Raw genomic sequence first — 24463 nt, forward strand, 5'->3', positions numbered from 1 at the left:
CGACTGACAACTTATCTGAGTGGCCCATTCTTTCATCACGGCGACAAACACTTAGAGCTACTACCTAGGTAGCTACACTTGGTTGATTGATCTCTATAGTGTTTTTCACCGACACGCTATAAAAGAGAAAAAAAATATTAAAAGCTATTCCTATTTCTCGGTTAAATCTATTTGTGCTATTCCCACCTACAAAAGTTATACTTAAATAAAACAAAATTAGGAACCTAGTTTAGTATCGAGTTATTGTAGTAACTTGGGTTTTAAGGCAGTGATATAACAACTCATGGTATCTGTATACATCATGGAAGCTGCATGCCTCGAGAAGCAATAGTTCCAATGATTTCTATGAAATAACTTCATTCTCTACATTTCACTATCTGTTGGAATAAAAAATAAGAGGAATGTAACTCACTCAACTCAAGATTTTTTTAATTCACAGACATAATTATTTACTGCGTCTAAAACGTATGAACTACTGAATATTCTTCGTATACTCGCGTTGTTTTATATAACGACATACATAATTGCAAATTATTTTTAAAATATTTGTCTAAATTGTTGCGTAAGGCATACATATACACATGGCAAAACAACTTAGAATTATGTATGATAGTAGAAATTGTCAAAAAGCAATTGTATCGATAAACATTATTATGTAAATAATTTTATTATGTAAATTATGGAATCTCTTTTAATTTCCATTATTAATATCGTGAGTTTCTGTGCTATTATAACGAGTATTGCTATCCAATGTAATCTGTTTACTGTTGCTTTTATTTTATATTGTGTAAAATATCAATGACATGTTGTAATAAGTATATTTTATAATAGCCATAATTCTTGTTTTGTATAAGTCTGTAAATATCATGATTATACATTAAGTTTTATACATGCTGGTTTTTATCTTCTCACCCCATTTACCTTCAGAAAAAAACTTTAACAACTTAAAATTAAGTAAGTATAGGTAATAATAAATGGATCATATTGAAAAACAGGTGGTATTTTATCACTGAGACAGCCGATGGTAGAATACGCTTCATACATAATGCGCAAATGGTGGTATGTTCATTTCATATCTCTAATATAGGTATCGACAGCGTGGACATCAGTAATGTCCACAACACCAAGCGCATTGATCCCACACGGCCGGTTCTTTGTTAGTTCCTTGAGTCGCATGAAATATTAATGAAGGCTTTGACCCGAGGCTGGCGACTTTCGATGGCGCTAGCTTATGGCCGCGCGACTGGGTCGGGAGAAAGTTAACTGTAGTGCGTGCTGGATACCGGCGGCCGCCAGTCCGCGTTCAGCCCCCCGCGCGTTCGCACTGCGCACGCTCATCATGAGATTCACGAGTACACGCGCACTCACGAGCTGTCCGCTCCACCTGTGACTGCAGTGTTGACAGTGACCTGTGACCTACTGTGCATAAAGTTCAATAGTGCTAAATGATATTGCGATGACATTCTCTGGATCTGCAAACATGAAGGAGACTAAGTCGAGAAATGTCAAAGACTCCTGGGAATCCGAGGTATGTGGAGCTTTTATTTACATATAAGTAGTTAGTTGGGTTTTATTTCTAATGAAGTAAAGGGTATCAGAGCATGTGCCGCGACGGTTGCTCGATTAAAATGCAATTTTATTACCGGTTAGGTGTTTCCGGTAACACGACGACGCCAGTGAGAATAAGGATATTTCATATACCTATAGGGTGCACTTTTTAACTTAAAATAAACTTAAAAGTAACAGGTAGTATTATTGTTGTTGCAGTACCTTCACAAAATTTTATCTCGTTGAGCTTTTAGTAAGCTTTCGAAACCAGTAATTATGATATTGGAATTAATTTAAATATTTTATAAATTTTTAATAGCGGTTGCTTAATTAATTGTTTTGGTTAAACGGTGGATGTATTTAATTGTAGGTTCCAAAGAATGATAGCTTTTAGATAAACCTACCAACATTATGCTTTTGTCAGATTCTATGATGTCGTTTTTTGTATTCCAATAAGATTCCATGTTCAAAGTGTTTATTGGCTCGATATCAACATAAATATTTAATATGATTTATGATAAGTATACTTCTCGTCTTCATGGTAAGAATTTGCTAGCTGCCGATGATTACAGTTACCTATTCCTATAGGTACCTATCTAATATCATCATCATCATATGATAACAAACACACACACGCCACAAATGAACAAAGGCCTCTTTTCTCCTACTTATCGTCTTGATCAGATTAACTATATTCACTAGAATATCATGGAAGATATACTTTTACGCCGTCTCCATTTTTCTCCAAATCCCAGCACTTTCCATTTTTGTTACATAGGAAATACTTATACTTATGTATATTTCGGGGGTCCACGAAAAGTGCAGCCTCCTCTAGAGACGTAGGTATCAACTGTATTGTAACTTAAATTAGTCCTTCTCCGGCGCACTCTGGGCAGTCAGCGACTGACAACTTATCTGAGTGGCCCATTCTTTCATCACGGCGACAAACACTTAGAGCTACTACCTAGGTAGCTACACTTGGTTGATTGATCTCTATAGTGTTTTTCACCGACACGCTATAAAAGAGAAAAAAAATATTAAAAGCTATTCCTATTTCTCGGTTAAATCTATTTGTGCTATTCCCACCTACAAAAGTTATACTTAAATAAAACAAAATTAGGAACCTAAGTAGGTCGCAGTTGTAACTAGTAAAACCTAACCAACGCCTCTAGTTTTTTTCTAGTCTCAGTTTTATCAGATTCAAACTCAAGGCAAGTCCTCTTATTTTTTTACCTTCTTAGTTATAAGAAATATTCAATAGTGTGACCTAAATAATTAAATACCTATACTAATTTTATAGGAAAACCTGACCTGCGGAGGGTTCCGTTCGTCTGATTATTTATTAAATATAATTATGCATATATATTATGTACTTACATGTACACACATATTATATACAATTACGTAGGTCCTCATCCATACAGTATAAAATATAAAAAGATTCTCTACGCGAGATAGGTAAGATTTACCTGAAAAGGTTTTCCAACTGGCATTCGAGGATAAAAAGAATCCTATGTCATCCATTAAGTTCCAATAGTCTATGTATCCCTTGTATATGTAGGTACATAAAAGCTTCAGTAACCTAACTTAAATAAAACAGCCGCAGCGTGGCAAGGGACCCTAAAACTTGCTGTTTCAGACATTTGATATTTGGTGGACATGCTGAGCCTGTCCTTGTATGATATTTGCACCTTCTTGCCTCTCACTTTTACTACTTATATGTATATTCATAGGCATATATAAGGATAAAACCATAATAAAAACAAGCGTAGAATTATGACTATAATTTTGATAAATTAATTCCCAAACTTGCGTAGTGTGTGAATTTATCGCCCAACATTAATTTTAGCAACAATAAACTTCAAAAATAGAGGTTTTCATCACACCGTGGGTATTAGGAACTTAGTTACATACCTACATAACTACTTATTTCAAAACTACTGAAACAAATTCAAAAGTTACAAGCCGTTATGTTATTTAAAATCAACGATATTTATTAAAAGTTTAACGAAACGTATCATTGGCGTGACGGCAAGCGGCGCCGTCGTTTCCGTATAAAACAAATCAATAAACTTTTTTATAAAGCCTTAAAATAGTTGGTCAAGCATTCACTTTACAGCTAGGTGGTTTTTGCGGTGTTCTTCGATAGTGTTGCTAAATGCAGAGTTTGACGGAATCAGCTGACGACACGGATGACGCTATGCGGAAGTGTGTCAGTAGTCTTCGTAACGGAGTTATAGCATCGCTGGACGCACCGGTGTCCGGGTCGCCTGTTGGGGACAGACGTGTGAACCAGAGACCATTACTGTTCTGGAGAGAATCTGGATCTTCAGAATGCAAAGGTATACGTGGTCGTGGATTAAATCTCTTTATGCTTCCTATTTCTGCATACTACATTACCTAGGTACCTACTATGAAACACTTAACTCTTTTACAAGAAAAGTAAGAGGAACAAAACAAAAAAATCTAAGTAAGTAAAGTAAGTACTACTTACTTAATAGTTTCTTAATTAACTCTCACGATGCTCTTTACGATATCGTTAGTGTTACGGCTCACTAAGTTTGTTCTTTTCGATTTAATGAGAAATAAATAAGGCGCCTCGTAGGTTTTTTCGATGGATTTTAATAAGGGAATACTTAATATTTTTTGTTATGTTCTGTAGTTAAAGCCCTATTCCTTCCTACTCAGGAGGAGGTAATACCTGTCGCTCCGTGTGTTGGTTTTAAACCGTAACATATCGGTCAAGAACCGCAGTTGGCATTGCACGGGCGATCAAGTTACGTTATTATTATACAGGTCTCAGTTGTCATCGTCACACTTTGCTAATCCGGTAAATTGTAACTTATCATTATGATATCGCCGTGGGATTTGGTCCGTGTACTCCTCGAGTCGTCGGCCGACCGTGCTCGTCGCGCGAGTGACCACTATCTTCACTAAGCCGGAAAATATACCTAGTAGAGAAGGTGAAAATATAAAACACTTCGAAATACTAGACTATAAATGAAATACACAAGAACCAACTGATTCCAAGACTGGAGTCTCTCTTGGAGTCTCACGCTTAGGTAGACTCTAGGTAAAGGCTAGTTCTAGTTATCTAGGAAAGCTATCAGTAATACTGACTATTTAGCATGCACTTGTGTAATTAATAAGATCAAGCCAAGTCCAGTAGTCGTTAGTCGTTGACAAATTATGCCTAAGTGAATACTTTCTCTACCCAGCGCTTTTAATTGCAACTTTCTTTTTGAGTTTTGGATTCGTGTTTCTGAATACTCACAGTTAAAGCTGTGGTAATTGTCATAATAACTGATATTTGCCCTTACCCGAAACAATGATAGCATGACTTCATTCATTTTCAATAACGACCGGTTACTACGGTACAATTGTTGATGTTTTTGCACTCTTACTGCAGTAAGTAGGTACCTACTAATGCTAAGCTTAAAATGAGCGGTTGCAGCATACCCCATAATCTTGTCTGGCTCGTGAGGAATGAAAGTGAGTTCGTAAGCATTGTCAGTTATATAGAGATCTTAGAAATCCGAGCGAAACAGTTCGGGTGGCGGTGTAGCTTTGTTCTCCGCGGCTTTGAGCGAAAACGTGATCCGAGATGTAGGTCGCTCTCGGCAAGTGCACGCTCGCAGTTGCAACCAAACCATTTTACTATTTAATGAAAACGCAATTTACTTATTAGGTACTTACTCCTCTTTCATTGAAACGTTGAAATAAACACAAGCATTAAACCAGACTAGCTTCTCTCGCGAGTTTCCGGCCTTCACCTTAAAAGGTTTTCCCGTGGGAATTACCTACTTCTATGAAGAAAAAAATCCACCCTTTTTCCATGAGAGTAAAACAAATCCATATTTACAAATTTTCAAGTTTTTATAATAAATTAGTTATAAGTACTTAAGTATATTTACCTGAGTAGTAGGATACCTCGACTATTCGCTCGTCTGTGTTATGCTTCCATTAAATTGTATTGTATTTATTCACAAAAGAAAAAAGGTAAGATACAGAGTACAACTTACAAATTATTTTACAATAAAATATGAATGACAATAGGCTGTAATCTTCATTGACATGTAGCTTCCAGCAACCGCGCTAGGTGGTAACCTGTGTTACAGCTGCTGGTGCCCCATATAACGGTTTCACAAAATTAAAAGGTAAGCCTTATAATATTTTGCCAATAAAAACGTTATACTTATAGTGCTCAGTGACATCCGTCTTAGGGTGGATTCGACCAAGCTCGAGTAACTTTTATTCAAGAGTAAACTACCAGTTACCCGGGAGTAAGCAGATTTTGCACCCTTTAAATAAAATAGAACTCACTCAGAAGATGGTAACGTGATGATTTCAAGTTATTTCACTTATCACGTTTACTTTTTCACATCATAATAATATATTATCATCATATTGATCTTATCGAATAGGTACGTAAATTAATCAACGTCGAGTCGTTGCTGCGTTAGCGCCTATATAGTATTGCATGTGATGTGACTAATCGATAACTATCTAACTATAATTAGTGTTTAAACAATGATAGATTCATAAGAAAATTACTAGGTAAATGAAAGCTTTGTAATTGTAGTATCATACATCACAGGCAGTGTAAGTGGTAGCGGCAATACTGTTTTTGTACCATCAAGAGTATCACGACTCTAGATATCGGCCTTCGCATATTCTCCGACTGTGAATAGGAACTGGCTCTAAACTCTTTGTTCCAGTGGAGGCAAATGCCACTATGTGCCAAAATGTCACGCTCGGAGCCAACCTTTGTTATACCTGCGGACTGTTTGTTTGATTTGAAACCCAAGATTAAATTAATTTAGATTAAGTATACCTACTCAATCTAAAATTCGGCGAAACCACAGGCACCTTTATGTACTTGGTAGGTTGTAGAGGAAGTCTAGGTAGGTAATTTACGTTTTTAAAATACAAGTTAAGTAAGGAGGTATACTTTAGTACCTATTTAGGTATAAATCAACATATTCCAGATTTCAATTAAATGTTAATGACGAGGTTAGGTATGTAAACTATGTACAGTGAGTAAATGTAAATATTATGTAGGTCCTTTTATACTCATTTCATTAGATTGAAATGCTGTTAAGGTACGTGCATCATAGCTTTTCTCATATAAGGCCTGGCTCTAACGTTAGGAAGGTCTGCACCTAGATGAAAAGTTGCAAAACATGAAGTTATATTTCAAACCAAGTTAAAGAGCGAAAGGAAACGTAGGTATCTAATTACTTTAGATACTTATGTTCAACTTAAATACTTACCTACATAGAATTAAGTTCCAGCAGCCAAGAGTGTATATAGGTACTTAACGAAAAGAAAATACTTATTAACTACAATGTCTTTAATAATAAAACAACTATGTAACTACCTAATTTCTTTAAAATAACGAATAATCTACCTTCTAATTTAATGTTGGAATGTCTATTATTTTGTTATCTGACATTTAACTTGAATAGACACCCGAGTTGTTGAAGTTAATGGAGGTTGTTGTCGCAACTCTGGGGCAGTTTCGATCGCCTTTCTTGCCGTTTGCCCTAAAAGCCAATGTTTCTTATCTATCTGCAACATTTCACCACACTTATTTAGCAGGTAGGTCGGTACTTATAGTGTTTCTATAGCGTTTATGTGTGTTTGTTACTTCTTCACGTCATAACTTGGTATGAAGTTAGCTGACACCCTGGATTAACACATAGGTTACTTTTTATCACGGAATTCCCACTTTCTAAGCGGGAACAGGTAGTATGAAATATAAAACACGAAATGCTCAGATATGCCACCTCAAGTAAGTATCTACCAGTCATGGCAATTCGATTCGTATTGTAACGCACAGAACAAAGCGTGTGTTACTTATTTGAGGAAGTAATAAAGCTGGCCAGCTGCATTTCACTGTTACCTTCAGCGACCATTATTTCTATTTACTTAGTAGCTATGTGGAAAATAGAACTAACGGAAGTATGTTTACTATCTGCTTATAACTTAAGTAAGTACTTGTCACACAGCCGATTTGTTAAAAACAAGGACTCGAAACTAAAACCCTAAGAACTAAACTGAGATTCCCGCACTTAGTATGAAATCATTCATGGTTTAGTCAATTTTAATTTCAATTTCAAATCGTTTATTTGGCAAAAGAAAGAAAAAATTACAACTAAGGTACAAATATACATTGGTTTTGTAACTACTAAGTTCAATAATTGATCACTGAAAACCTAAACTAGGTTAAACCTGTATCATAGGTTTCAGTTCCTTCCATTTGACACTAGAGATAGAAGTTTACAATTTACTACAAAAAATCTCCAAAGTAAGGCTCTAAAATGATTTAAACTTTAGTTCAGTATGTATGACAGTACTTATAGTATTACTAATAATTAAGCATTATAGTTGCATCTTACAAAAAATCAACATAATAGTTTACAATATTATTGCAAAAGAGATTGAATATAAATATGATAATATATATATAAATATATACACCTATACATATATTTATTGCATATACATATATAAATAAATATATAATAACCTACAATACATAAAAGTACTTAAGTACTTATAAATTATTTATTACCTAACTAACCTTTCCGGATTTGTATACCCTTTTTGCAACATCCTATATAATAATAATAGAGAATCACACCTATAATACAATACCTATAGTCTTGTTTGATGACAATAACCTACTTTAGCTAGCCTAAGCTGATGGCTTATTTTTGTATTGATATCAAGGCTTCTGTATCTTTGTAAGTTAGTTTCTGTAACCAGGTGTTTAGTTTGAATTTACATTTAGAATAATTAAGAGGGAATAGATCAATTTCTTTGTTTATCTTATTATATAGGTATGGTCCTAGAAAACAAGTGCTCCTTTGCATAAATGTCGTCCTATGACTTTTAATGGTACATATTCTGTCCTTTCTTCTCTTTCTTAAATTTGGTGTATACGGTTGGTTAAGATGTTGTCGTAGAACAGTTGCTTTTATGAACAGTTGTCGCACTGTTAGTACACCACACAGGGAGTAAAGTTCTGAGGTAGCAAAAAAGTAGGGTTTAAACAGCATGACTTTCAGTACAGCTCGTTGAGCTCTTTCTAGAAGAAGCATACTGGTTAACGGCGAGCCTCCCCAGGAGGTGATACAGTATTGTAACAATGATTGGGCTAGGGCATAGTAGGTATTACGCAGAAGAGCAAAATCAGCGACCGGTCGGAGCTTTTTCATTATATGTATAAGTCGTCTTACTCGTCCACACAGAGCATTAATATGGGGTTTCCAAGAGAGCCGTTCATCCAGTAGCACACCCAAGTATTTAATAGTTTTAGTACGTTCAAGCACACCACAGTCACATACTGGATTGCATAGGTCTATATTGTCACATTTGTGGGCACGAATGGAAATATCGGTGTCTTTTGGTATTGTCCTGCAGGTCATTGCAAATGTGATAAACTTAGTTTTTTGGACATTTAGTGTAAGAAGGCTGTTATTCAGGTGATGGATTACTGTTCCAAGCCCCATTTCTGCATTAGCTTTTGCCTCCTCCCAGCTGTTCGCACAAAATATAAGTGCAGTATCATCCGCGAAAGTAAAGACTTTTCCATGTTCAAATTTAGTATTGCAAATATCATTTATATACACTAGGAAGAGGCTAGGACCAAGTACACTTCCCTGAGGGACACCAAACGTAATTGGAGCATCAGAGCTGCAGTATGAGCCAATTTTAATTCTTTGTGTTCTGTTAGTAAGATAATCTTTGAATAATTTTAGTATGACGCCCCTTACACCCATCATTTCCAATTTCTGGATAAGTTTAGGGATAGAGACCGTGTCGAAAGCCTTGGCCAGATCCAGGAATACACCGATACATTTCTTTTTGTCGTCGAGATTTTCCATTACATATTTAGTTAGGCCAGTTACAGCATCTTCAGTTGACTTACCTGCCCTGAATCCAAATTGGTGATTTGAAAGGAATTGGTTATTTTCTAAGTATGATAGTAAGCGTTTATTAATTATTTTCTCAAATATTTTAGAGAGGGCAGATAAGACTGATATTGGTCTATAGTTCTCGACACGGTCCCTATCACCAGCTTTATGGACTGGATGGACGACCGCTCTCTTGAAAACCAAGGGAAAGATTCCCGTATCTATAGAAATATTAAAAATGTGAGTCAATACAGGTACCAGAGAAGATTTACACAATTTCAAAATTTTGGCACTGATGTTGTCCCAACCAATTGCACAGTCATCTTTTAAGTTTAACAAAATTGCTTCTACTTCACTTGAATCCGTAGGTAACATGGTCATTGAGTTGACCGAACTGTTATTTAAGGTATTGGTTTGTTTATTACACAGGTTACCGTTTAGTGAGTTTATTTGGCTTGCTAGTTTTTTACCAACATTAGAGAAGTAATCATTTATATAGTCTAGTGATTTTTCAGGACATTCTTTTATATTCAATAATTCAGTAGGAGGTGATTTTTGCGTTTCTGTGTTAGTTATATTTTTTATTGTTTTCCATAAACGTTTGGGGTCTTTATTGTGTTTTTTTAATTCCATTCTCTCATGTGTTTGTTTTAAGTATTTTAATAGATCATTGCATACATTTCTATAGTTCTGATACTTAGCTTTAAGTTCCGTATTTTTTGGAGCTTTTTTTGTTTTGAGGTGCATTTGGTCACGTTTCCGCATACATTTAATGAGGCCAGGGGTGATCCATGGCTTGAAATTCCGATGGCTCCTAGGTAGATTGATTGTTGTGGTATGTGTAAGAATTATATTTGACATAGTGGTAACTAGTTTATTAGCTGACCAGTTTGCATTGGTAGATTTAAATATATCTGTGAAATCAGTATTACATATCTCAAGGGCTGCAGCTTCCAAATTTACTTTATTAATCGTTGGTTTTTTTACGTTATAATTTTTTGGTACATTACTTAAGTACAGTGCAACGGCAGCGTGATCGGTAAGAGGAGCCTCCATGACGGCGATCCGAGCTGTATGAGTAGATCTTATCATTGCATGGTCGAGGCAATTCCTCTCCCTTGTTGGGAAAGTATGGCCAGTAAGGAAGCCATGAGTTGCAAGTAGATTTAAGTAATCATTACAGTTTTTATCAATACTGTCAGACTTGATGTCAATATTGATGTCGCCCATTAAAATAACATTTTTCCATTGTCTATACTCCCTAAGTAGTTTATCAAGTGAGTTAAGAAATATTGTAACATTTTTTATGTATGGAGATCTGTAAATTGAGACAATTAGGGTATCAGGATTAAGTTTTATTAATAGGCAAGTGCCATCCCTGAATATGGGTTCATCTATAGAATAATTTAAGCTACTTTTAATTAGTAAAATTATACCGTCATTCTGATTTTTGTTATTAAAGGTAGAATAAGTATCGTAGTTCAGTAAGGAGGGGAAAGTTGTTTTATTTTTATTCCAGGTTTCTGTTAAGATTATAATATCGTGTTCAATACCTATTCTTTTCAATAGAACTTCAAAAGCAGAAAAATTACAGTCAGCGCTACGAATATTTTGGGTAAGGATTTTTAGGTTTTCTTCCTCTCTGGTTAATATTGATTTACAGCTTTCCGGGCTACATAAATAACATTCTTGTAGTAAAATTTTATCTAGGTCATTGATTAAGTTATGTTCAATGTTAGCCATTAGAGTATGTAGGTAAGTGGAGGAGTCCAGATTGAGGTGTGTTGTTGTCGGGTAAATTTGTGTAGGTAATACTGTGATAATAATGAGATACAATCCTATGTTTTATAATATATAGAAGATATATCTGAATATCAGTACAATAGGTTATGCATGTGTCTTTTTTATGTTTAGGTAATTTAGTAAATAATGTATATAATATAGATATTGTATAATAATATAATATAGCCTGCAGTAATAGATTGGTACAGTTTATTGTCAATGTAAATCTATATGTATAGACCAGAAACTAAGTAGGTAATTAGATTTTAGATTAGATGATTAGATGTAAAGCTAACAACATGTTACACAAGTTTAAACTAAAATACGTCGTATTACGCATCAAAATACAGCATAAGCATAAGTGACTCATCCTAAAAAGCAAACTGTATTGCAACAGCTTAGAACAGGCAAGTTTCTTAGAATTCATGTTATGTTTTTTGGAATACCAATCTAAAAGCTTAGATTAGGCAACCGATTTCACCAGAATCAAAATTTGTCACGTGTGCTTTTTTACATAGATATAAGGAACTAGTTTTGAATATAATTAATGCAAACTAAACATATGATTTGTAGTGGGGACATGGGGACCTTCCTAGTCAAATACAATATTTAGAACTGCAAGTTTCATATTTTGAGCTGCATGCTCAATACGCCTCCATTGCTATAGCTATGCCTCTACCAATGCAATAAAATACCTTTCTTAATATTAAGTATGTATACTTGCTGTAGCGAAAAACTACTAGGAGCATACCTAAATTCTTTGTCTATTTAGAGGTATATAAATAGGTACTTATATTGTGATGTGTGCCGTACTTACAAAGTATAAAGTTCCAACTACTTCCAACTGCCCCCATTTCCACGTGTTATTTTAAACAATAGGCTAAATCTTAAAATGTTTCAACGCATTCGAACGTATGTAACTATACGAATACTAGCAACAGTAACAACCAACCTGGGTTGTTAAACCACGTTTATTCACACGCTTAATAGTTAGGTACAAACCCTATGTGTAATTTAGACCTGGAACAAGGCATACAGGGTGAAAAAGAAGGATGTGGTAGTTTAACCTAGCTACAGTAGGTATTAAAACTATCATGTAACATCTGGAGATGATCAATAACTCCTAACTCCTAATAACTCCTTTTAACTATCTTCTAAGTTACATACATACGTAACAAAGTAAGTATCTATGTAGTCAAATAGATTCAGATACCGATAAGACATGCATGCAAGGTGTGTGTACTTAATTGAAGAGGGAAGATCCTTCATAATCGGAAACTTTTAGGGCGGCCGCACCTGGCGCACGCTCCAAATGGTCACCCATGCATGGCGGCCAAAATCCGCCTGAGTTTTCCATCCTTCTACTCCACCATCGTGACGTCCTCATTGAACTCCATTCATATTTAGGTAGGTAATCCTTTGAAAAATATAGTCAATCTCCGACATGGGAGATGGTTCTGTCTCTAAGAAGGGGATCCATGAACCATATGCGTGCAGATTATGGCATAACTACGCCAGCTAGGAGACCTATGTGCAGAAGTGAAGTCATTATCAAGAAGGCGAAGAAGAGTCAACCCCCGCTCTCTATCCTGGGTATCCAGCTTCCATACCTTCTAGTCATTACTTATACAGTTATACCTGCACCCTTTGTACCATAAGCCACTCAATAGGATATCCTTATCAAACATGCCTCCCCAGACAAATACTAATCTGTTAACTTATGTCCCCAGTTCGGCTACGGCTGGAAGCAGTCGAACGCGCGCCGCTGCCGCGCCCACCGGCCCCCGGAGTCCACCCTGTCGGTGTCCAGCGACATCCGGTTCACGCGGCGCAAGCTCACGCGGCCCTGCCAGGGCTGCTGCGCCGCCGCCGCCGCCATGCTCATACTCATGCTGCTCACCGCCGTCGCTGTTTATCTTGGACGTTAGTATAGCTTCTACTACGGGTGTCGCAAAAAGGGAATAGTAAGCCGAAACCTAGATATAGCAGTGCTTACGCGTAGCTGCTGCACACGTAGGTTTCGGCTTAATGTACCTTTTTTGCAACAGCCTGTATATCACTACGTTTGAACGCAGCGGAGGGGTGTAGGTAGATCTAAGCGTACCGGTAACAAACTATACATATAATGTAGAGCTCCAGCTCCACTAGGGAAAGTTGCGAGAGAAAGGATATAAGCCAGTCAGATTAGCGTCAGTCGCTGACAGCCATAGTTGAGGTCCTCCAGACGTAGGTAAGTAAAGTGAGCATTTAACTACGATTAGGTTATCGTTAGGTCTTTTAGGAATCGGGAATCGAGACTCTTTTAGAGTGGCCTACTCTACCCGTACTCTACCTACTCATTACCTGAATTGTTCAGAAAGTTAAAGTTAGCTATTTTATTTTAGTCATGTAGGTTTCTTTAAATTGTTCATGTACATGGTACATGGTTATAAAAATAAGCTTTAGGTAGTTATTAAGAAAAAAAGTTAAGTTTGTGCGTGTTTCTTATTGCAATGCGCCTCACGTATCAATTGATACTTAGGTAGCGTGTGTAATTTAATAGAAGAAAAAACTCGTTGTGAACCCATCTTAGCATCAACCTAATAGGTAGTCGCTTGTCAATACCTAAACAAGTATATAACTTATGCCAAGTATAGGTTCGTAACTACTTGCTGGAATATCTTCAAGTTAGTTTTAGGAGCTATTGCTTAACATCCACAAACCCGAAGGCTCATGTTTTGTGAAGGTGTCAGTCATGCCAATCACAATATAATTTGTCTGTCTATTTTTATGTGAATCCAATGACGCACTGAATAACTGATGGTTTTGTTTGTTTGTGATGGTAAATAGAGAGGCTCGTGTTAGTTGTTAATGTTGTTATAGTTTAACTATAGCATTGTGCAGGAGGTTGTCCATTTGAGGTGAACGACTAGAACCGATCACATGACCTTGCTCTGCGAGCGACAACAAGTGCGCAAACGAATGCCATTGTAGTTGTACCCAGCATCATATCAGATCACATTACGTAATTTTTCTCTTAACCGAGGCTGTTGAATTAAATCCTGGCCACATATTTTTAAACACCTAACTACTTAGGCATCATCCATTTGCATGTTAATTGAGTCGTTCCTTTCAAAATAGGAAGAAAGCTGAAGCATTAGCTGAAAATAAACATAATTAAGTAGCATATCATTGCGAGACTATTGCAAAATTAATTCCTTCAGCACCTAATGAAGACGACTCTCACGTCACGAAGAGCAATTAAAAAATAAATGAGACGGCATTCATTATTGCATCATACGAGTGGCCTTATGCAACTGAAGATGCGAGTAATGAGTCGTGGTAATGCACCGTGCGGAATGAAAGCTCTGGTTTCCTTTGCAGACATGTACCTGTTTGGGGATCCGCTGAACCGGCAGATCTTCCGAGGGTCGTTCGTGGTGTCATCGTGGGGCGACGGCGGGGGCGAGGCGGGCGGGGGGCGGGGCAACCACTCGCGGGAGGGGGACCTGAGGCAGGCTCTACTGGACGTGTACAAAAACTCACAGCTGCGATCCTGTTTCGTGTCCGCAGAGATCCTTGCCCTCGACACGTGAGTTGAAGTTTTATTAGCGTATAAGTTAGTGCATACATAGGTATAGATGGTACCTATATGTATTAAGCTTTTTATGTTTAAACTTTACAAAAGTAGTTCCACACGGGTATACTTACTATATTATTGTTGCAAATTCTAGCATTGTCCCCAATGACATAGTTAAATATTATAATAAATTTATCTAATTTTGTTTAGATACGTAATACCTAAGTGATCGTCTAAAAGTAGAACAGTTGCTTACTGTGACGTTAATTAAGTAAGTAAGTAGGTAGGCAGGTAGTTAGTTACTGTTTATCTATTCCACACCTACAATAGTGGAAGGTGCTTAATTATTACAGCTGACTGCGGACGCGGTTTATGTAAGAATTAAATAACAATTTATTGAAGATTATGAAGTGATGAGTTAACGACAGTTTAACAGGAAATGGTCATTTAGTTTTTCGCGACTCTCGTTTTTTGTTTCAAGTTTCAGCTAAACTTGTAAGTAGGTACTTAAGTAGGTAACTACGTAATATCTTAATAATAGTAAGTATTAGTATCGCATCATTGATGTGATTGATTGTAATACGATGTATATCTATCTACGATAAAATAACCCAGCCTGCCTGCATTGATTAATATGTAATAATTAACAGTATCATCGAGTTTTGATTTTATCTTATAAATTCTCGGTGTAGAAAGATACGGAGAAAGCCAACATCTAAATGTCGCCCGCAGCATGTTCGATAAGGTTCGTTACGCTCAGCAGCCATTGCTACCAAACGACAACATAAACACAAAGCGGCTCTACCGCAGACATTCTGAAAACACTACTCTCATACTCAGTCAGTGATTTACGAAGAAAGTTTTGAATAACAATGAACCTCATGATTGTTATTAGTTTTCCTCTGGTATGCAGGTGGGAGTTTAGCACTAACGCGCCGCGATTTCCCTGCTCTAGATTTATATGCGATCTATTGATCTCATTGACATCTCATAATACCTCTTAGACAGTCTAAGAGGTATTATGTGATTTAATTCCTTTTAATTAGTTAAGAATGAACACGTTGGTATGTAAAAGAAACCAGCTGGATATGTGGCTTTACCTTTCACATAGGTAAGTATAGAGACATATCCAATAAATATCTCTACAGCCAGCGCATGCAATTAATGTCAATGTTAGTTTCCCTCGTGATATATTCTGAATTAAACAATGCATTCGAGTTTTCATTTCCCATCACGATTCACGACAGCCTCAGGTAGGTACAAACTGCGAGTGAAAGTGTGGATTCGTTGTATAATATTATAAAAACGTATTTTATTTAGTTGTAGTTCTATCTAAAGCTCTAATCCGTGAAACAATAAAGTTTGCCGTGACACGGACGTGCGTGACGGTAATAGGAAACTGAGGCACTCGACCACACGCTTCAACCAAATTTACCTTCATTGTAAGCATTACGGCCACGTAATAAGAGCTCTCTGGAGTAAACGGGTCCATGGTTTGACAGTGCTGGCTATATCGCACGTTATCTCGATATTGACATGAGAAAGTTCCGTACGTGCCCTGATTCGAGGCCTTGTACTTTCTATGCTCTCGTTATGTTCATTAAAGGTTACCCACCTACATACTTTCTGACAATGGAAGGACATTTGCCGACTTCTCTTTACGTGATTTGGTTAACAAATGAGAGTGAAATTACCATAATATGGAACACTGTCTGTTTATTTTCACCAAAATTAGTTCAATAACAAAAAGTTCGTTTTGTATTTTTGTCACGTTCCCTCACTTTAGACAGATGTCTATGTATAATACTTAGGTACACTAAGGCAGAAACAATACCTATACCTCATTGACATATTTGCTATACCTACAACCAACCTAATCCCAGCTTCGGCAGATTAAGACAAGAAACATTCATTTTCTAAACATTTGAGTTGGCGTTCCAAACACAGACATACAGCCAAATATAGCTTAAAAGCTGTGCAATTACCTCGAATGCAGCGAAACCTTCACCTATAGAGCGCATCATCAACTTCCAATGTTTCTCAACCCACAGCGCCGAGGAGGGCACTCGCGTTCACTTCGAGGTTTCATTCGAGCCTATCTTCACGTCGGTGGGCACCGGCGAGGTGGCGGCGGCGCTGTCTCACGAGCTGCACGCGCCCACCGCCCCCGCGCTGCTGCGGCTGCAGCTGCTGCCGGAGACACTGCACATCGAGGTAAACTGAATGCCTATCTAACCGCAACCCTAGCCGCGAAGAAATTTTAATAGGTTTCGCCAGGGTCTAGCTTTCTATTTGGTTAGGTGAGGCAAGATAATTGACCCATTAAGTGCAGTTGTTTTGTCTGCGGTCGTATCATTCTGCCACTGTTGTGTTGTCTGCTTTGAATGCTAGCTCTACGCCTACGCCTAGAACAGTCAATAAAGTGGGTATTAGAAACAGGGATTCTCTCATAACCTTCACGCATGAACGATGAGTCACAACAATACATTCAAATGCACCTACCTACATGGAGCACTTAGTGTAGGTAGCCCAATAAGACAAACATGGCTCATCTAATAGATAGTTAGTGTCTACTTGGTAATGCTGATTAATAGATGCTTAATGATATCAGTGTTACTGCCAAACATCGAAGGCTATTTTGATAATAAATAACAGTAGTTAGGTACCTTCCTATTTAGTATCCAATTGCAATAACGACACAATAGAGGATACTTAATTAGGTAGGATATTAAATAAAATACTCGTACCTACGTCTGTAGGATGATCGTTATCTAGGCAGATAATAAATTAGTATGCAGGATGTTCCATAACGAATGCAGTTTTTAACTAACTATTCCTAAATAAATCTCATTTTAGTAAAATGAGGATGATGATGAAATAAGGTATACATACTTCGCCTTCACGTGGCATCGCCGTGGAACACAAAGCCATTTCAAAAATTTACATGATCTTAAATCAATATTTCAGGAAAACACCGTGATATCGTCCCAAGGTCTGGACGACCTCGACACGACCCCCGCGGACGCGCCCAGCACCGAGGCTGCCACCGCCGAGGCCGTGGAGGAGCTTCGAGAATGTTCTCCATTGACCCTACCTCTCTGCAAGCACCTCCCGTACAACATCACGTCGTATCCCAACCTGGTGGGACACGCGAATAAAGAGGTGCTGTTGCGGGATCTGGTGGCGTTCCGGGAGCTTCTGGATGCGGAGTGCTCGCATTTGGCGCAAGTAAGTTTAGTTTGATGGTTTTGAAGCCGCGTCTACAGAAATAACGTTTTTTCAAGGTGTTGCAAAAAGGTGATTCAGAAGAATCTACGACTTTTAAAAGTACCTACTAATGCGACAAAAATATTTGCTTCTCCATGGTTTATCAAGGGCTCCCTAGAAGGATAACCCCCTGAGTCAGCCTCTGTCGGCTTACATACCCTTTTTGCAATTTAGCTATACCGTGTGGCAGACATTCCTAACTACTACCCTACCTGAAGCGTAAAAATATCCACCCACCCTCACCTAACACCTTCTCCACCCAGGACTTCGTCTGCGAGATGCTGCAGCCCCGCTGCTCGGAGGGGCGGCTGCTGCGGCCGTGCCGCGCCTACTGCCGCGCCTTCCACGCCGGCTGTGGAGCGCGCCTGCCCGACCGGCTTAAACCGCACTTTGACTGCTCGCGGTTCCCTGATTACTTCGGACCAGGGTCATGCTTGCCGGAACCTGGTGAGTGGGCTGGTGATATGATAGTGTTATGGAAGGTAGAGTAGGTAAGGCGAAGCGAGGCGAAATCAACATAGCATCAGCACGACAATAGCGTATCGCTGGTATCCTTCCAAAATAACGCAGTATAGGTAGGCATATGTATAAAGATCCTACGAGATGTAGAGATACTGAAAACTGACTGCTGAAAAAGCGACCTACAAAATGACTGCTGTCTATGCACCTACTCGTATGTTTAAGTTTAGTTCACCCATTTGATTACCCTAAGTAATCAAACTCCAATCAATTCCAGAATGCCACTCCAGCCTGCAACGACTCGCCCTGTCCCGCCGCGCATGCGACGGGGTACCAGACTGCGCTGACGCACAGGACGAGCGCGCGTGCGCACACTGCGCCGCCGCGGGGGGGCGCGGGCTGCGCTGTGCGCTGAACACAAGGTGTCTGCCGCAGCACCTGCGCTGCGACGGGACGCCTGACTGCCCCGATGGGAGCGATGAGGCTGGCTGCTGTAAGTTCCATTTCCATCTCCCAAGGAGCGCCTCAACATTGCAGTCTCTCTTTGGTCTACCTCATCCAGCTACTAGAGGAAAGGCTATACCTACCTTGAGTCGTCGGTCCTGTGCCGCGGCGGGGGAGCGCGGGCCGCGCTGCGCGCTGCACATGCGCTGTCTGCCGCAGCACCTGCGCTGCGACGGGACTCCCGACTGCCCGGATGGGAGTGATGAGGCTGGCTGCTGTAAGTTCCCTTTTCATCTCCCTATATAGCGCCGCAACATTGCACTCTCCCCTTGGCCTACCTCATCCAGCTATTCGACGGGGCGGGCTGCGGTGCGCGCAGCACACGCGCTGTCTGCCGCAGCACCTGCGCTGTGATGGGACGCCGGACTGCCCCGATGGGAGTGATGAGGCTGGCTGCTGTAAGTTTCCTTTTCATCTCCCTAGGAGCTCCTCAACATTGCACTCTCTCTTTTGCATACCTCATCCAGTTACTAGAGGAAAGGCTATATCTACCTTGAGTCGTCGGTCCTGCGCCGCGGGCTGCGCTGCGCGCTGCACACGCGCTGTCTGCCGCAGCACCTGCGCTGCGACGGGACGCCGGACTGCCCCGATGGGAGTGATGAGGCTGGCTGCTGTAAGTTTCATCTCCCAAGGAGCACCTCAATATTGCACTCTCTCCTTTTCATACCTCATCCAGTTACTAGAGGAAAAGGCTACACCTCTCTTGAGTCGTCGGTCCTGCGCCGCCGCGGGGGGGCGCGGGCTGCGGTGCGCGCTGCACACGCGCTGTCTGCCGCAGCACCTGCGCTGCGACGGGACGCCGGACTGCCCGGATGGCAGTGATGAGGCTGGCTGCTATAAGCTTTGTTTTTAACATAATTTAATCGTTCTAGTAACTTTTCTTTACTTCTGTAGCGTATTCCTAACTTATATAGGTTCGTTTTTATTTTTTCTATTTTTTCATTTAATAAACATAAATTTTCTGCCATTACCCATATTTCAGTAACAGTATCCAACACACATAGATACAAGAATTAAATCTTAATGTCTCTAAATAGCCTGTTTGAATTAAAAGCACTCACTGAATTGCCCTTTTGTCACTGAATTTAACTTTCAACTTTCACTCACGTGTCATAGCATAGTCACCATAGGCCTGGTTAGACCTCCTCCACTGCTGCCTTGGCGCCTCGCTCGCGCCGCTGCAGGGTCCGCTGCACGTCCATACCATGGAATTCCCGACGAATCATCCTCTTGTGACACTTACGGTAGTAGCTGGCCATCATGTAGCAAAATCCACAGCAAAGTAGAAAACACATAGCTCCCATAAATACACTCATTAATCCAATGTAAAACTTTAATTGTTCGACCGTAGCACTGTTGGATCCTCCAGCTGCAGTTTGCGCAATTATCACCTCTTGGGGTTCCTTGGATTGGTTTGATCCACACATTTTTAATTATTTTATCGCCAAAGTCAGTTATTATTTTTATATTTTATATTATATCACTGTAAATTGATATCGCGCTCGCGTCGACTGGCACGGTCGCCATGTAGGGATCGGTGAAGTAAAACAATGTATTCCCGAATAAGTTGTGTATTGAATCACATCTTGCTTAGTACTAACTGACTACAGTGTCATTATAAGAGTATGCATAGGTTGTGGGTATACATAATACATGATAGGTTATATAGTTACTTACTTACTACACCTCAAATTACCTATTATCATCATCGTCGATCCGTACGCAAGCATGCATTGCGGGATATAATAATATATGTATACTTAAGTAATAAAGGCCTCTCCCACGAAGCACAGCACACTACCCTCGGAAAACCGCATCCAGCCACTATACCAGCTACCTTCAAGAACTTCAGTCATTCGTACCGGAGGGCGTTCCACGCTATACTTGCCTCTTCGTGCTTTCCATTCAAGAACTCATTATTTACACTTCTGGTAATCGGATCTTGGCAGTATGCCGTGTAGGGTACTTTATATTTGTCTATCTCGCCCTAGTATACCTAAGTACCAACCAGCTGCAGCCATACACACCACCATCATCAACCTTAAAACTAGTGATGTTTGTGTTCAGAATAGGCGTAATTTTCTACCTTACATTTATGTCCACAGTATGGGTATCACGCTCGCTCGCCTCCTGGCGGCGGGAGGCGGCGGAGACGACGCTGGGCGCGGTCCGCAGCCGCGCCGGGTACGCCGTGTGGGCCGAGCGGGGCCGCGCCGGCAAGGTGTGCGCCGCGCCGTACGAACACGACCGGAAGGCCTTGCTGAGTGTTGCTAACTCGCTGTGTCGCGCGCTCACTTTCAAGTAAGTTATATGCTACTGATTGGTATTTAAGGTAGAGAAACCTACTCCTTATATAGCAAACGCTTTTGCGATAAACCCTAACGACTATAGTCTATATAGAATAGATTATAGCCTAATGTGTTTGTCACCATCACTACGTTCCCCATCATCCATATCTACGACCAAATGTGCAATCAAATAGGTACTTACCCAACACATACAAGTGCAGTTAGTAGATATGCTACTGCATGAGCTACAGTGCAACTAAAAAGTCCTGACAATAAAGAGTGCGATTTTGCACACTTTTTATCATTTTATTGAGTTATTTACTTATGTACATTTTAAAAATAATATTAGGTATGCGGATTGCTAATGACTTTTTAACGAATTTTTCCTAAAATATATATAATGGATCGATTGAATTAGTTAGTACCTATCTACTTCCGTTTTCAGGACTTTATCGTTGCACTGTACCTACTTATACCTCGTTAACTTTATACTTTTAACTCAGCAACCTACTGCACAACTTACACTAATGTACTTCCACTTCCAGGTCAGCTTCAAACGCAGAAGTGGTCCACGACGCCGAGGCCGAGGACGCGGACACCGACGAGGAGTCAGCTCCAGAGTACGTGGAGGTGGTGGACCCGGCCGCGCCCGAGATCTCCTTCCTCAAGAGCGACTGCCCCGAGCGGAGGGTCGTGCGCGTCGTTTGCGATCAGTTAGGTGAGCACATGATATGAAAGGTTATTCACTCCCCTGAGTGACCGCTATTCGCCATATTATCATACCATATTTGTAACACCCGCCTGTATTAGTTACTCTATATGCTACCTACTGATATCCGGGACTAAATTACCTACAGCTTATGTAAGTACCTACCTACTGTTATTGAACTGCTGTCGGTCCGATTTCTGTTCGGGGTGACATACACTGGGAGGGTTCGGACAGAGACGAAATAGATAACCTAGTCCACTTTCCTTATAGTTAGTATCCATCAGTAGACTGCGACCAAACCCTTACAAATTCCCCTTCATCCATTCCCACCATTCCCATGTTCCAGAGTGCGGTACAGCCTCAGCCCGAGGCCCGCGGGCGCGCGCCGGCGTGCAGGGGCTCCCGCGGTCAGCCCTGCCCGGCGACTGGCCGTGGCACGCCGCGCTACTGCGCACGCACGTGCACGCGTGCGACGCGGCGCTGGTCCATCCCGCCTGGCTGATTACTACCGCTTCCTGCTTCCAGGTAGTGTTCATTATTGGATTGCAATCTGAACAGAGGTACCTAATCAACTCATAGTTTTGAACAACTTTTGGTTCCCCATATACACAAAGATATTTTGTCCATGAAGATAGAGAAGAGACATCAATCATAACTCATAAAGCGTCGAGGTGTTTAATTATTCTTAAATGCGTTCACATTTCTTCCAGGGTCAACCCAAAGCCGAGTGGACTGCCCGTCTCGGATCCGTGCGGATACAAAGTACATCTCCGTGGCAGCAAGAGCGCCGCATCGTGGGCATGGTGCGCTCCCCGGTCGAGGGCAGCATGCTGGCGCTGGTGCGACTGGAGGAGCCTCTAGAGATGACCGACTTCGTGCGACCAGCATGCCTGCCCGAGACGGGGCCAGGGGCTGCCGCACCGACCGTGTGCAACACGCTAGGCTGGACCAGGAATAGGGACCAGCTGCAGAGGATCCACGTGGTGCCGAGCCCCATGCAGAGCTGTGAGAACGCGAGCATCGCCACGGCTAACGGACTGTGCGCCGAGCCGCTCTATGACCAGGATGACTGTGATGTGAGCTCTAGTTTGTTTATCATTTTCTTATGCATAACAACTTTTACATCAGCTACCCTAGTTGGACAAACTATTTTTGTGTTTTAAGTATATTTCTATGGGGCAAACTACCATCTACTAATTTGTAAAACAAGATCACTAATACTCATGTACTAATTTGTTATTCCAAGTGAAAAAAAATTTTTCTTTTATAGGTACACATGTAATATATTTCAATACATTACATAGGTACTTACCTAGTTATATTACAAAATTTTAATAAAAAGTTGTCATTTTACAGTATGCAGCTGAAAGTGATCTCTTTCTGGGAACCTATGTGTGTAATTTAGAATTTTCAGCACTATCATAGAGAAAATAAACTACCTAAGATATAAGTACTATTATAAAATTACTTAAACCCACTTTATGTTTTTTCAGGAAGAAGAATATGCCGGGAGTTCAATGATGTGCTTTGATGAGAAAACTAAGCATTGGTCCCTAGTGGGAGTGAGTGGGTGGCGCATTGCCTGCACAAAGATTGGACTTGGTCGACCCAGGATATACGACTCTGTCAGCTCTCATGTAGATTGGATCCGAAGAACCATCTCTAATTCGGCTAGGTGACCTCCTGTAGTCAGATAAACTTAAGACTGGATTGGACTGAAGTGAGCTTAGGAGTAAGCATTCATCAAGATAATTGACAGCATTTTTTAAATGAGAATATAATATAATTTCAATTTCAGATATAAAAGGCTATAAATTTCACTTAGAATCAAATCAATTTTAAAATGAGGATATATAATAATCAAATTCAAAGTATAATTATGATAAGTTCTTAAACCGAGAATAATTGTATTTTTATCTATGTTTGCTTTCTTTAAACTGAGGAATGTGCCTGCAGTCAGTACTATCCTTTAGATATAAATATTAGTATGTAATGAAAGAAACCTAGGTATAAATAATATTAGAGTTGGATTTATGCGAGAAGTGTCTCTAGTGAAAAAAGTTGAGATTTATTTGAGAATCATCAGTACAAAATATTGTGTTGTCATCTATTTACCGATGTGTAAAATGTGTACCTAGTTTAAAACTGTAAACTTTTGTTAAGTTGCCATCAAAAAGTATAAGATGTTTATGATTGTTGATAGTATTTAAAAATGTCTGTTGTGTGTAATGTAATATTTTATTTTGGTATAATATATTTAATTTATTTTGTCATAGGATTGTACAACGAGGGAGAGAAATGTAAATAGAATTATGTCAATAAGTATAATACCAAATTATGAAATTAAAAATAAGATAAAATTTACAGTTTTACTTTATATTTACCCTGTAGAACAGTGACAGCTTATTTGGTTAAGCACCCACTT

General features: G+C 39.6%; 1 protein-coding gene across 1 annotated transcript; it reads left to right on the plus strand.

Moving 5' to 3' along the window:
* The first annotated feature begins 1072 nt into the window (after positions 1-1072).
* On the plus strand, positions 1073-24402 carry LOC105380580 (atrial natriuretic peptide-converting enzyme). Its single transcript, XM_011550166.3, has 12 exons — positions 1073-1528; positions 12983-13175; positions 14616-14823; positions 16863-17025; positions 17779-18039; positions 18342-18525; positions 18815-19030; positions 21147-21342; positions 21875-22047; positions 22385-22563; positions 22749-23114; positions 23532-24402. Exons 1-12 carry the CDS (start codon positions 1457-1459, stop codon positions 23715-23717), a joined length of 2397 nt encoding a protein of 798 aa, XP_011548468.3. The 5' UTR covers positions 1073-1456; the 3' UTR covers positions 23718-24402.
* The last annotated feature ends 61 nt before the right edge of the window (positions 24403-24463 follow it).

Source organism: Plutella xylostella, chromosome 10 (genome assembly GCF_932276165.1).
Source record: "Plutella xylostella chromosome 10, ilPluXylo3.1, whole genome shotgun sequence".
NCBI lineage: Eukaryota > Metazoa > Arthropoda > Insecta > Lepidoptera > Plutellidae > Plutella > Plutella xylostella.